General features: G+C 43.2%; 1 protein-coding gene across 1 annotated transcript in view; it reads right to left on the reverse strand.

The window, feature by feature from the left end:
• Positions 1–9,547: 9,547 nt before the first annotated feature.
• Positions 9,548–15,521, reverse strand: part of chsy1 (chondroitin sulfate synthase 1) — a 60,863-nt gene continuing 54,889 nt past the window's right edge. The window contains exon 3 of the mRNA XM_041040425.1: positions 9,548–12,776. Coding sequence (XP_040896359.1) covers positions 11,184–12,776 — 1,593 coding nt within the window. The 3' untranslated portion in view covers positions 9,548–11,183. The remainder of the gene's footprint in view (positions 12,777–15,521) is intronic.

Genomic DNA, 15,521 nt, shown 5'->3' on the forward strand with positions numbered 1-15,521 from the left:
TTCTGTTTCCTTTCTGAAAATCTTTAGACAGATGGAAACCTCAGTTCTATGCTCACACATCTGTCCTTCTGTGTTGATGCACTGTACACTTGGAGGGAGAGAGGAAGAGTCACGCCTCCTCTGATGAAGTGACGATGACAAATGGGTGAAGGAAGTTGATAACAAGGCTCCTGCCTGGTATGAGGAACATAAGAGGCTGCTTCCTGCTCAGAAACTTGGCAAAGCTCTCTGCTGGATGATTGGAAAAATCCCCTGTTTGACTGGTTGCTGACTGTTTACATGTGACAAAATCATGTGTTGGGCTTAGAGCAGTAATGTGATATGTGAAACACATTGATGTAACAGCAAACCCAGTATCCAGACTTTCAGTCCTTAACGTGGGTCAGTCTCAAAAAACACTGGATCCTTTTAGACCTTCCCTTCCAAAAAATTAAGTCCTTCAAACTAAATAACACAGTGTTTGCCATCACCTTCCACAGTGAACCACACAAGCTTTACAACAACAAAAAAAATTAAATTAAATTAAAAAACATAAAAGTCAAGGTCCATTTGCTAGTCTTCACCCATATCTCATGGTCTTCCTCAGCAAACGCAAAACTCTGAAACTCTGGTAACAGGGTGACAGGTGCTAATGCTTAACATATGTTGTTGGTAGTGCTGTGTCGTCTGCAAATGATTCCAGGGATACACTCACTCAGTGTATGCCTGAGTAAATGCAGAGAGATTTGGTTAAAGTTTTTATTTTCTGACTAAATGTGAATCATCTCTTTTTTCTTCTCTGATGTTGTGATAGATGTACTCACAGTTATTGTTTCTGACTTCTGTTAAAAAACAGACCGGTTTGAGAATATGACAAGCATTAAAGTCAAAGTATACTGTAACCCTGGCGACATCATTCAGGGTCGAAGGTTTAGCCATGGCTACGTTAAGCTTAAGTGTGTGCATCTCCATGGCAACACGTTCAGCCCCACTGTGGCAGTAGTTCATTTAGACAGAAATCCAACTAACCAGTTGCATGTAAACTGTGCTAATTAAAGCGTTTCTCTGCCTGAAGTGGGTTTTCTCACAGTAATCTGGCTTCTTATGTGCATGTAAACCAATCTGAGCAAATTTTATTGCGAGGAAACATCACTTATCAGACAAAGTGATCTCCTGGCTGTAATTCTGTGATACACTAAATGATCCAGAATCCTGAAAAGACAAAAAAGCTACAGAAACTTTCTTGGATGTACATACAGGCCCTCCTGTAAACAAGATGACAGGGCTGGTGCCAGGAGTTTACTCAGCAGCCAACATGGTGGCACTGTAAATATCATGAATGATGCTCTTGTCATTTAAAAAAAACTTGGCCTTCAGTTGGACTGATATGAATAAATCATGCTCAGTCCTCAGGTGCTCTCATTTAACCTCTGCTCAGGCCAGAGTGCCCGCAGCAGTCCTGGCCTCGCAGCCTGACCGGCAGCCTCTCAGCTCTCTCCACTCTGCCAGCTCTGTTCACATTCACTCTTATCACTGCTGGACAACTGGATTTCTAACACAGACAGGATTTATTCTTCTCTGTGTTACTGAGCACAAACCCATTCTAAGCTTGTCACATGGATTAATGGTTCATAGATGTAGTTGTGGTTTCTCCTCAGGCCGTCAGACAGAAGAGGGCAGTAGAGAGAAGCTCTGTAATAAGCTGCCTTGGTGCATTGCTGCCGTCAGTGTTTGGATCAGTGTTGGTCACTGTTTCCTTTTCTCTCTTCAGTTGTGTGAGTTTAGCTTTCTCATAACAGCTCTTTTATCATAATAGGTCTCCTCTAAGGCATGTTCACAAATATTATGACATGTTCTGATAGTAATAGTAGCAGTCATGTTAATGTATGCAATTTTGAAAATGAAATCATTATAAATGTAACCATCCAAACAAAATGCAATTCCAAAATCCATTAATTTGACACTCATAAGAGACAACTTTAAAAATTATTCTACATTTCCCATGATGCATGTTTCAGATGAGTGTCTGCATCTTTCAAACTCCATACTTCAGCCTATAAAGAAACCCAAGTTAATATAACTCTGTAGACATTATCAATTAGTTGACCCTTAAAATCAGTGGCATGTCCCTTTAATGTTGTTTCAAACAATAGAATACAGACTTTGAAATTTGGAATTTGTTCAGTAGGAACTCATACAGTTTCTAATCCTTTTTTCACTGACCGCTCACCAAGACACAGTCTCACAGAGAGCTGATAAAGCTGCAGACCCACTGAGTCCATGAAGCGTCTAAGACATGCACACATCACCAGACAGGACACCTATCTGAACAGCCTATCAGCCCTCTCACTGCTTTATCTGACAGGAAGACATTTACCAAGTCAAACTACAGGAAGTGAGAAGATATGATAATGTAAGATCAGCTCGTTCCTCTTTCCGTTACATACAGTGCAGAGGTGATGGCTCATGAGCATGTGTCTTTAAAACTTCATATGGTTTTATCACTTCTTACCGTCACGCAGCACCAAACTTCAAAATTACATAAACAGCTGCATCATCAAACTTCTTTTAATATTGTGCTGCAGTCATATCAGTCAGACAGAGAATTAGCATTAGAGGCTGAAAGGATGTCTGGTGGAGTGACTGAGCAAAGAGTGTAACAAGATAAGCAGCTACACAAACACACACACACACACACACACACACACACACACACACACACACACACACATCAGTTTGTTCATTTGACAGAGTTAAGACGAAAGAGTTCATAATGGGATCAAACTTTTTTTTTCTGTCTTGTTCTACAGATTGTGAAATGCATATATGAGCTGGGTTTGAATGAGTGCAGCAGGCATAGCAGAGATGATTTATGGATGACACTGTGAATCTGTGTATAGGTTACACATACAGATACTGAATTAAAAGATGGCTTCCAGTCTCAAGAAGCTCAATGGGGAGAGGAACACATCCAACGTGACAATGATCCCAAACACACTGAAAAAAATAACACAAGTAAAAACTCTGACCTGACCAAGTATGCACCTTTGGACTACTTTAAAGCGGAAATCAGAGAAATAAAGCCCCTCCAGCAAAGAACAGCTGAAAAGAATCATCTGTGAAGGATGGCAGACAATCGCTCCACGTTTAATGCACCACTGGTAAGCATCCACGCTCAGGACAACACAATCTGTCTTCACAGATATAAATATTTAAAAAATGAAAATACGAAGGGAGACTGACTGATGTCAGTCAATAGATTAATAGATAGACAGATAGTGGCAAAGTAATCAATTTCATCATCATTATGAAAAGTAGCCACACATGGCAGTACACACATACACACACACACACACACACACACACACACAGTGTGGTGTGCAAAGGCTATTTCTCCGAGTGAGCCAAATCTCCTTGAGACACTGAACAAGAAGCAAATGTGGTAAACAACAGAGGCATTGTCTTGCTCTGAAGGGGTGTTATTTATTTCATAACCCCGCCAACCAGGCAACCCCCACCCCCCAACTCTGTATTCCATCCTCCCCCTCTGATCCCCTTTAGTCACGCTGTAACTCTGATTGCAGATATGCATTGTTCACTGCAAAACTCTGCACACGAAACATGAGTGAAAGATTTAATAACAAATACACCTACAGATTTAGGGCATTATTTAACCCCAGTGTAAGAGGTTTCCAACAGTGGATGCCCCCACCCCAACAGGACAGGAAATAAGAAAGCAAATGACCAATCACAGGGACCTGCAAAGGTTTATTTGTTAAATCTACAGGTGTATTTGTAATTAAATCTTTAGGTCTCTCAGCAATGACAAAGTCTGAAGTAGAACAGAAGATACTGCAGCTCCTGTTTGAACAGTTTGAGTAAAAATAATACATTTCCCTTAGAAAAGACATAAGTAAAACATGGAAATACCCAAGTAAAGTGCTAGTACCTCAGAACTGTACAGTACTTGAGAAACTGCTTGCTGCTTGTATGTGGAGTCAATTATTATGCTGCTGTCAGAATGTCCCTGTTCTGCAGGTTTTCTTGGAGCAGATCGTCTGATCTGAGATCAGACTGTCTCTCAGACCATTTTGTGCTGGGCCCATATGGCTCCCAAATGGCAGTGAGAGAGCAGAACCAGCTCAGTGGGGCTCAAACTAAAATTGGGCAATGTTCACTGGCAATGTAAATGAAATGTGAGTATGTGGAGGCACATTTCAGCAGTACTGGTTCAAAGTTAAGGTAACCTCTTCAGTTGGCAACTGAGTCAAACACACCCAGATCCCAGCAGGGAGCCTCCAAATTCTTTTAAGCCCAGTTTACCCCCACTGAGCGACCGCATTACACCTAATGAAAAAAGTGTGTGGCTGCCAGTCCCTGACACTAAGACTGGGCTGCTCCATCTCCTCATGGCTCCAGCAACAGTGTGTCTGCCCAGGGAACAGCCCAATGCCTAATTAATGTGCATTCGATTGTTGTTTTCTTTAAATGAAGCTTTGGTGAAGGTTCAGAGAGGAAGGTCTCTTCCCTCACGTTCGGCCTTGTTGCTCTGTGAGTTAATGTCAGCTCTATACTCCTGATCTGTTTCTCTCTGTCTCTTCGTTGTTAAATCCCTCCATTCACAATCCCAACGTCACCATCTCTGACCAATGATCTCTCTGCCCGCGTTCCTCCAGACAGCCAATCACTTTCAGACCTACTGTTGCATAATCATGTTACAGTGTTTTTCTCTCTCTGCCTCTGTGACTCCTCCCAAAGTCTATTTAATAATAATGAATAACGATAATAAGAAGAAATTTAGTAAAACAATATACACCTTCTTCATTATATCTTTGTGCTTGAGTTTGCATCATTTTGGATTTGAATTGTGCAAATTATGTGTCTCATATACAAACAAACAAAATGTGTTCTATACAATAATATACAATATTACAATAACAATATTGTGACACTAAAATTATGCCTAGTTTGTGTTGCTGACCTTATGAGTGGGTACGACCATGTGGATACATGTACAGTGGGGTCCAAAGGTCTGAGACCACTTTCCCATTAAGTGGTCTCAGACTTTTAGACCCTGGTGCACATGGGGGGGGTGTCCTGGTCATTTTTCTAACAGTGGGGGTGGACATCTGGAGTCAGGTTTCCTCTCAACAACTCTCCTGTAAATGAGCTCTAAACATAGATCCAGATCTGGTCTCGAGTTCAGTGATGACAGAGTGAACACAGAGCACGCTCTGCTCGACTTCTGCTACATCTTTTTTGTCCATCACATGCTGCCAACATCGCTCCAACATAGCGCTCTAAAATCTTTCAGCAGCAGGCCGCAAGCACTCACCAGCTCCTCTGAGGGGACTGAGGTAAGCCGGTCTCTGTGTCAGCCTGTATGGTGGCAGGTGCAGTCAGCAAATAGCAATAATCATTATCATTATCTCATTCTGTTTGGCATTAAGTGGGATTCTGCTCTGCAGTCAGATCAAACTTCCACTGGTCCTCCACCCACTGCAGAGCTTTTCCTCTCATAGATCCTCCCCACTCCTCAGATACACTCCAGGTTTCCCTCACACATCACTGCACAAAGAATCCCACTTTCTACACCAGTCAGTGAAGGTATCACCATTAAACTGTACTTCAGAGAACATAATAGTAAATGAACACATCACCCGTCAAGGCTCTGCACTTCATGCAACATTAAGTGAGCTCATTAGACACTGCAGCACATACAACAGTGACTGGATTTTCACTGTATCACCATTCAAATGAAATTAACTACAGACAAGATTAGGAACTGTATGTTCATCCACAGAGCCTGATGTTCTCCTCTGATTCTGAAAGCTTTCAGCCTGTTGTTAGTCAGAGCTGTTACCTCCAGTTTGTTTCAAACTAACTGTATAAGCACAAGCTTAATATGTCAGCCGCCTCTTTATCACAGATTGTATTTTGTGTATCATGTTTCACGATGTGTTTCCTATCAGAGCTAAATCACTGTCGCCACATTTATTTTATTTCCTGTCTTCACATGGGTCTATGCTTAATGGCCATTTTATTGACTGTTAATGAGGCTGTTAATGAAGCTGCTTCACACTGATGGAGTCTAATTGCAATAACTCTGTCTGTCTTTTGCTTACCTCAATACATGTTGTTATTCACCTCCATTTCACCCTGAACCAGAGATTTTAACAGCCTGTGTGACACAAGTGGCCTTCAGGAGTACGTGGCAGATGCTGGAGTGTTTGGCTGATTATGAATTTAATTCAGATCAGCTCTCAGACAGTGATGGCTCAGGTCCTTTTACAAAGTCTGCAGACTTTCTTTCATTTCTCTAACATCAGTTCAGGCTCAGCACTGAACTTGTGCCTGTGTCAGCTGCTTTGCTGCCAGCTGACTAGTAGCATCCAATCATTTTCATTCAACTGTGCAGTGCATCATAACCTAGCACTTCCCATCATTCCTCTGCTGTTTGTTGCAGCAGGTCCCTGTGATTGGTCAGCTTGAGTTTTCTCCTACAAGTTAGAGATCAAACTGAATACAGTGATCTTCTCCTTTTCAGTAACACACACTTAGCAGAAACATTACGATACAGTCTGTGATGATGAGTCTCAGCTATTAACAGGTGGATCTGAGCCTACATCAGTTCCTGTTCCAAAGGCATCTATGACCACCATTATTCTTACTTGAATTGTGTGTGTGTGTGTGTGTGTGTGCCTGTAACAGTACCTCAGTGGAAAGTTGGCCGAGCTATCCATGGATAATGGGAAATAAAACAGCTCTCTCAGCTCGTCAGTGATGTGGTGGCACAGCAGGGAACTTCAGTGGAGCTCTCTACGGTCTCATCTGGATCCTGTCGGTCTGATCAGAGATGCAGAGAAGACAGAGTCTCTGCTTTTATTTCCGCATCCTGCTGCGTTCTCTTCATCTTCTGCTCTGCCTGAGTTCGAGCTGAAGACAAAGCATCTCCTGGCTGGAATTAGGAAGGTTTCACCAGAGCTTCAGTTTTTCACAGATGAAACAAACGTCTCTGGACAGAAGGAGAGATGCATGTTTTCACTCTTCAGTGTTTACAGACCATGAAATGATTCTTTGATTTGACATTGTCAGCTGCAGCCCCTCAGCACATCACTGTCTGTAGCAATCAGTTTATATTTACAGTCAACTCTATTATGATAAATACAAGTATTTTATATTATTAATCATTATCATTATTGTTTTTGTCAAGCACCAGTTTAAATGAAGGTAATAGTTATGATTTACTAAAAGACAGAAGAAAAATAAATATAATGTGTCTCTGAAAAGCTTGATATGTGCGTGTGTGTGTCTGTGAGAGAGACACACACACGCACACACACACACAGATGATAGACAGCCTCTCCCTGAAGTGAGTGTGTATTCAGTAGAACAGGAAACATTATTATTGGCTTGCTGAAATCAGAATCACATGGTGTCCTCAGTGGTGGTTATGACACTGTTTGATTGATTGTACGTTTATAGCACAGCTGATCATTACCTCACCGGCTGTTTACAGGAATCCCCACTGATGGAATCTTTTCCATTTCAAATATGCATAAACAATAAACAAACGGCAGCAGCTACTAAATACACACTCAGCTGTGACTCGTGTGTTAACTGCTGTGTCCAAGTTCAAGAATGACCACTGAAGCCCAGTGCATAAAAGTTTAATATGCACTAACAGTTATTATCCAGACATGGCCTCACCACCCAGGAACTAATAACACACTGAGTGAGCAGAATAATAGGAACTGCTGTGCAGTGTAGTTGAATATATTATAGAAGTCCTGTGATAAATACCATCTTTGTGAAACTTATCATCATTTCAGATTGTAGCTGATTGTTACTGTCTGACAGGTGTTGTGAATACTTTGGCTCCTCCATGTATGTTAATGAGGCAGGCTGAATACCTTTGTAATACCACAGTTAGGCTGGGCTGAGCTTTATTTTGCAGAACAGAGTCTATAGTTACTGGACAGCAGAAATAAAAAGTATGTTTTTCTCTGAGGCTGTTGGTTATGTTCTCTGAGGTATCGTCAAATTCGAAATAATAACTACACAGATGTGTCATTTCTTTTTATTGGCGTTCATTAGAAAGCCTTTAATAATAAATGTCATCGCAGCAGTGAGCTCTTTGCTTCCTACCAGCTTTAACCTCATCCCACATCATAAAACGTTATGCTGCTAACAACTGTGATCGTCTTAAGTAAAATAAAAGCGGTAATGGTAGGATAATAAATCCCATTAAGTTTATCCTCTCTCTTTTACACACATGTGCGGAGAGACACAACCACACATGAAAGTGGAGGCACACAGGTGATCGCCCATTATATTGGAAATAATCTGTCATAACAAGTCTAGCTACTACTGTTGTAGGCCACTCTGTATACCCATTACAGCTGTCATTGTCACTGTCATTATTTCTTGTGCAATAATTATTATTACCTGGGTGGGAAATCTGTGTCAGGATAATTATAATAGCTTCAATCATCAAACAGTTTATCACAAATGTGAGTGTGTGCAGTCATATCTAATATGTCCGAGCAGTGAAAGATTGAGGATGATCACAGTCGACCAAACATTGTCTTTTAAGTCCCGATCAGTTGAAACACGGTGCGGAGACTGTGCTGACCTCCCTCCCCCTGCCCTGTCAGTCTTTACAGCTCCGCCGCAGACAAAAAAAGCAGAGTATTGACTTATCCCAGCACTTGCTTCAGAGGCCCTGTTTTATTGTCCCTGCAGGGGCTTCCTGATAGTGGTCCAACTACAAGAGCAGGCCTCCCACCACACACTCCTCCTGAGCACAGCTTACTAAAGCAGGAGTGTGCTTTGTGTCAGAGAAGCTTCACGCTGCTGCTCTGCGTCTTTTGGAAGACGGAGGGATCACACAGAGAACACAGCAAGCTGCAGATCAGCTGCTTCACTGTTTCCCTCATTATTTACTCACAGCGACTGAGTGAGCAGATTCACTGTTGTTGATTTATTATTATTGTTTTAACTAATTGCATAATGTCAGTTACTGGGGAGTCTTCACAGTGAGAGCCAGTAGTGGCTGATTCTTTGAATGAACAGGTTGTGAATACCAGCAGAGGAATGTCCCTGAGGTTGCATTACAAGGTAAAGTGGGCAACTGCTCCAGGCCCCACACACAACCCTTCATTCACCATGTCACTATAGATGAATTGCAACTCAAAGGTGTTTACACCTGACCCTAATGGTGACACTGGAAAGCAGAGTGAAAAAGTCCCATGTTTTCAGACAGACACCACCAAATCCAGCACAGTAAAGGTGCAGGTGGAGAGGGTTTCCACAGGTATCCCACCACCGGACATGCAGCTCTGATGGACTACACTGGTCCCCTTAAGCCAACCCTTGGGCTAAAAACCACTAAAATGATAAAAGGCCCTAAGATGTCTCCTACATTTTACCTGTTGTTTCCGTGGTAACTGTCATCCTGGATCCTGGCAGCTGACACCTGAGAATTTAACAGAAAAACACAACACAGGCAGCAGATTTTAATCCTCAATCCCCTCCCCCCCAATTTTATTTCTTTTTTAAATAGAAAACATTGTCCGGTTGGACAGAGTTGAAAGAACAAAAATTACAAAAGAAAGTCAAAGAAAAAAAAACAAACAAACTATGATGACAGCACAGTCATTCATCTTGTTATATCAGTCTTAAAAATCAGCCATTCTTTTAATGCTGAAAGTGGAGCATTAATCCGATGGAGTGCTACAATGTACAGTACCTGCCAGTAAGCAACACGGGCAGGAACGGGACAGTGATTCAGGCCTGCTATGAGGAAATGTTCTGCCCTCAAACCTGTAACACAGCACCAGACAATGTGGGTTTTCATATCACAGCTCAATGGAATCAGCACTAAAGCCACACCTTTGTAGACTGGGACCAGCCACAACACTTTTTATTTCAAAAGAAAGTCATTTATAGAAAGAGACAGCAATGTGTGCCTTGAGCTGGCCAACCAGAGCACTGCTCCCATTTCAACCCACTGGAATAAAGGCCAGACTGGTTCCCACTTCACCCATCACAACCTCAGAGAGGCCTGGGATAGATAGAGCTTTTGTGTTTGCTCTCCATTATACAGCCAGTTTCATGTTTGTGCCTGCAAAACACCACCCAGCCTCCCACACACACACACACACACACACACACACACACACACACACACACACACACACACACACACACACACACACACACACATACGCGCACACACACACACACGCGCACGCATGCACACACGCACGCACACACACACATACAGGCAACATGATACCTAAAGCAGACTGTGCAAAACTCTTTGGTGATAATGAGTTTAAGAAAAGGAACATGAACAAAACTATCCCACAACTGACATGGTTATACAATCTTTCCAATATACATATTTAAACAGTCAGAGAGTAGAAAATGGAGCCTGCAAATTCAATAAATTAGACAGCAAAAGATGAATTGCAGATATCAAATCCAGCAGTTGGGTTCACAGAAATTAATAATAAAGAAAAATACAAAAAAAAAAAAAAAAAAATCCTGGACAAACAGTAACAGTGTTTTGTTTTATTACCAAAACCATAAAAGCAAAAGGGGAAGAAAACCACTGTCAATCATGGGAATGAATTTAAATGGCCCTTAGTACTAGTCACTTACAGTTGTAATTTGAGTTTTCATTGATAAAATGTTTTGAATCAGTCTTTTGTAAACATTCACAATCAAGAGTTGGGTTATGTTTCGAGCACTGCTGGTCTGAGAGCACACGGAAGAGTTCATCTGTTCTCTGCAAACAAGACAAATGGAATATTTAAGGGCCGTGGCAGCGTACTTCACTGAGGTACATGTTCATTATCCCGGCCCTCCCCTCCTCTCCTCTCACCGCCCTGACAGATAACATGTAACAGGCTGGAGGAGCCTCTGGCCCCCAACATTGGTTAATATTCATTCTATCATGAATCAAAATGTGATTCCATACAGGGGCCCGAGAATTGTTCATTGTGGCGTTTCTGTATATTTTCTTTAAAAAACAACAACAACAAAAAAAAAAAACATGTTTTCAAAAGATATCCATGTGAAGTCTTTCATTTCAGTAAAAAATAAATTAGGTAGTGAAAACACCACTAAGAGGAGGAAATGAGCACAGAGAAGGTTCAGGATCAGTTTATGACTAACTGTCTGCAGCCCGGCTTTTTTCACACTGTCCTAACTGAGCCGTTATTGCTGGCCAGTCTCCTGAAGCTGAGGTCGTTCTTCTCCAGCCAGAGCTCGGCCAGCTGCTGGGTGGAGCCGTGCGATGAGGCTTTGGAGCCCAGGCACATCTTATATTGCTTTGCCTCCAGGTTGGGATCACATATGACCGGGTGGTGAACGTGTACTATCCCCGTGTCTGTACTTCTGAACAACTTAATCCCTGACTGGACAAATTTATTAAAAAGGTCCACGTCCTCCAATCCCCACCCCTGTATGGAGGTATCAAAGCCTCCTGCTTGGACCAAGTCTCCCTTGTAGACACAAACGATCCCAAAGCCGTAGTTTCTCCACAAGCCTGTCTTGGAGGTGAAGACGTAGTGATTGTTGCTGGGGACTTTCCCAGCATACACCACCTTAGGGTCATACTGGCTGAAGATGATGGGGAAGTAGGTCTGCTCCCCCAGGGCGGTGTTGGTCCGACATCGCTTGAGGAAATCGCTGGTGAAGAGCAGATCCACGTCACAGTAGAAGAGCAGGGAATCATTAGAGAAATGCAAGGAGCCCACTTCCAAAGCCAGAGCCCTGGAGAAGGAGCCGGCTACGGGTTTTATCTCCATCTCGGCCCGGGGATACTTCATGTGATACTCCCTCATGAGCTCCACCTGCTTGACCCGCTCTGTGTTGTTGTCTGTGCTGAAGAGCAAGATCAGCAGCTTGACGTTCTGGTTGGGGATCAGACAAACTCGTTCAAAGTTGGCCATGAAGCGCACGAAGATGTCATAACGTCCCGACAGAGGCACCAGGATGTTGACTTTCTTCTCCTTTGGTTCCCTCTGGTCTTGGCCGGAAGTGGCCAACTTAAAGGGCACCAGCATCTTGAGGGAGTTGGACAGGAATGAGAGAGAGTCTGACTCCTTGTTAATGTGGCTGGCCAGAGCTCTGGCATCCATCTCCTCCTCCTCTCTGAACTGGATCTGGCTGAAGGTCTGCTGCAGGTAGGCGTGCCTCCTCACAGGAACCGTCATGGTCTTTCCTTTGTGCTTCTTGTACAGCAGTAGCAGATCCAGCACATACTCTGCCCCGTACAAAGGATTGACCCTCCGGTAGCCATACTGGATTTCTTTGAAATCGATGACCCGGCCCCGCGTCTTGGCATTGGCATTGATCATCTCCATCACTTGCATGATGATGTCATCCAGGGCTTGCCTCTGGGAGGAATCCATCCCACGGCGTGGCGGCTGACCGTCCGATGATGAGAACAGGTACTTCCCTGTCAGGAACTCCCACTCCAGAACCTCCTCCCTCTGTCGTGGATGGAAGCGCATAAAAGAGGGCGGCATGCCGAGCTGGAGGTCGTCTCGGCTGGGCTCAGCCGCTCCGTAGCGTCCCATCTGGACGATCTCCCGGTGTAGCTCAATGGTTCTGTGGCGCAGGTCTGCGATCTTGCGGCTGAGCATGTAGCTGTGAAGGCGATACTGGTAGGGAGGGTTCTTGTTGGGGTGGAGGGTGATGGCTCGATGGATCTTGCTGTTATGGAGATCTCTTATGTAGCCCTTCTTATTTGGTTCATAGTTCTCATAGAAGAGCTGTTGCATCTGTGGAGACAGGAAAGTAGTGTTAGCATCACTGAGGCCACGTAGGACGTAGAACAGTGGATATTCAGTATTACACATGTTCATTCAAATTTCCTGCCCCTGAGTCCACAGCTAACTGTGACACCACATATGACAGTACAGAGGTGGAAAAATGTTCCTACTGAATTTGAGGGACCCATACTTAAAGAGATTTTTCAACATATAAAATGGATTTAGCTTGTGAATGCTAAAAACCCAACTCCAAATAGGGATTTTGGGGTCTTGGCCTTTCTCTCCCCTTAGTGTTACTGCCTGTTAATAGGAGGGCGGAGCTGAGCTACACCACAAACACACAGAGCCGGTGGCAGTTCAGAGCAGAGGCCACAGAAGGAGACAGACTCAGTGACAACAATGCTCAGTCTCCTGAAATGCAAAAAACTCCACCTGTAAGGAAGACAGTCTGAGCCATTTATCAAACACACACAACATAAACTTGCAGAAATGTAACCAATATGCCTGCAGTCAAATGTTGGAGCATGTAATGCTGAAAGCAAACTGCTATGAACAAGCTAAAAACTTAGATATTCGTCTGAAAATGAGTTGAATTCTTGTAGACTTTGAGGCTGAGGTCGACCGGACCCTCCTGCTCTGTGTCAGCAGTACCTGTCCAGGGTTTAGTCTCTTCACAGCAGCAGCAGCAGAAGGAGCGAGGACAGAGAAGACAATGAAGGATGACACAGGGCTGTGAGCCAGTTTATTGTGAAAGGCTTGAACCCTCTCTACAGAATGAAGTACAATGGCTTAAGGTAAACACTGATTTACAGTGTTTGCAGCACGCAAACCTATTTTAGTGCTTTACAGGCTTGACAACAAGGAGATAAGGTCTGGAATTCATATGTAAAACAATTAACGAATAAATTAATATTATTTATTCTTGGGAGTTGTATTAGAAAGAAATCTATTATATTATTAATATATAATTTATTTTCCTCTTCACAGTTTTGCATTTGTTAACACACCAAAGCTTAACCAGCATTCTCCTGAATTCTGCTGATGCAAACTCCAAATTAAGGGCCTCAAGGTGTGTGCTGCACAAGAGTCCACTGCTGACAACAAGTAAGTGAGTGAGCGAGTGTTTACCGCAGACCCGCTGGAGCTTTACAAATCTACTGTTCCTCAAATTGCAGGAGGCTAAAAGTGTGAACACTGGGACAGCTGTTTTGGAAACGCTGGCAGGATCTCAACCGTGGTCAAGAAGGCAGGGTTTGTGTCCTTGCCTCTCAGTGAAGGGAGCATCAGAATGGCTGTAGCCCCCAGAAAGTCTAATTTGAGAGGAAGGCTCTGGAATGCAGCCACAGGCCTGATCCCCAGGGAAAGGCCATACGGGGAATAAGACAGGACGTGCCTAAGAGCGATGGAAAATGATACCTGAGGCTGAATACGATCACAGGAACTGCCAGAGTAACTCTTTGCTTTTCCATGGCTTTCACCTGTGTTCCTCTGTACCTCAGAGAGGGCAGCCTGCCAATCAAAACACACTGTAACCTTGTCATTAATGGAAGTCTTGAGCAAAGCTATGCCTTCAGAGGTCAAGGGTCAGCCTTTACATCTGAAACCAGGCCACTGCATGTGCAGCAACTGACAAAAATTGATATGCGGTATTCCTTCACACAGAATACAATGCTGGCAGTGTTATCTGACAATATTTGTACAAAGTCCTCTTCTCATGCTGAATCCACTCATACACATCAGTTTATTTATTTAAAGTTATTAGATTGCAAATTCTGCTGCCTGCTAATATCTGACAGAGCACTGAATGAGAGGCTAATGGGTCGGGACTCTTGTTTAATTCCTGTTTGCTCACATGCTGCATGTAAAGTGCTTAGCTGGATGTTCATATATTCATCCATGCAGCTGTCATGAATAATCACTGAAAATACACGGAGAGGCTGTCAGACAGATTATTTCTGTGGGTGTGTGAGAGAAAATAATCTTTATACACCTCCTCCAGAACTTCAGACTGGCTCGTTCATAATGTCTCCTGCTTTATTAAACTGATACTGTGCACAAAAGATGATGATTAAGATAATTCATGTCATTTGGAAAAGTGATCTTAGAGAGTGGTACAATGACCATGTCTTAAAGGGGCTTAGGTGTGGAGGGTATTCCTACATCCCTGCTGAAAAATAAGCTTCCGGGTACTGCCACATGCCTTCGCCTGTATTTGCTTTATTCATGGGTCAAAGGTTGATGTTCAACAAACTGAGTACTCTCCCTCCCACACCCACAGTATTTTTCCAGGTAGATCAGTTGATAGTGATGCTGGAGGAGAGCTATGCGCCGGCTCAGACTGTATCCTGCAGGTTAACACCAGTGGTCGTCAGCTGACAGCCAATTGGTCAGGATGTTTATGTCTCTCTCCTGTGGCTTCACCATCATTAGCACGCTTCCTAATTACATGACCTCCACTGATGCGGTCACGGTTGTAACTTATGACTCATTAGTGCGATTTCTTCACAGTCATTAACCTCACAACATCACTGCCTGCTAATTAACTAAAAATGGTTCTCTAACAAAGGAGAGACAAAGGTAAGTCACAAGTTATTGCTTGGAGCTGAAGCCCTGCATGCTTCACTTCATACACCAGCTGTTGTGGAGATAGCTCTGGGATGATAAGCACAATGGCTGCTCTAAGATCTGAACCCCAGCTCTGAACTCATTTAAAATAAGCACTGTTAACACATTATATTAGACCCAACCATGGAG

Source organism: Toxotes jaculatrix, chromosome 1, assembly GCF_017976425.1.
Source record: "Toxotes jaculatrix isolate fToxJac2 chromosome 1, fToxJac2.pri, whole genome shotgun sequence".
NCBI lineage: Eukaryota > Metazoa > Chordata > Actinopteri > Toxotidae > Toxotes > Toxotes jaculatrix.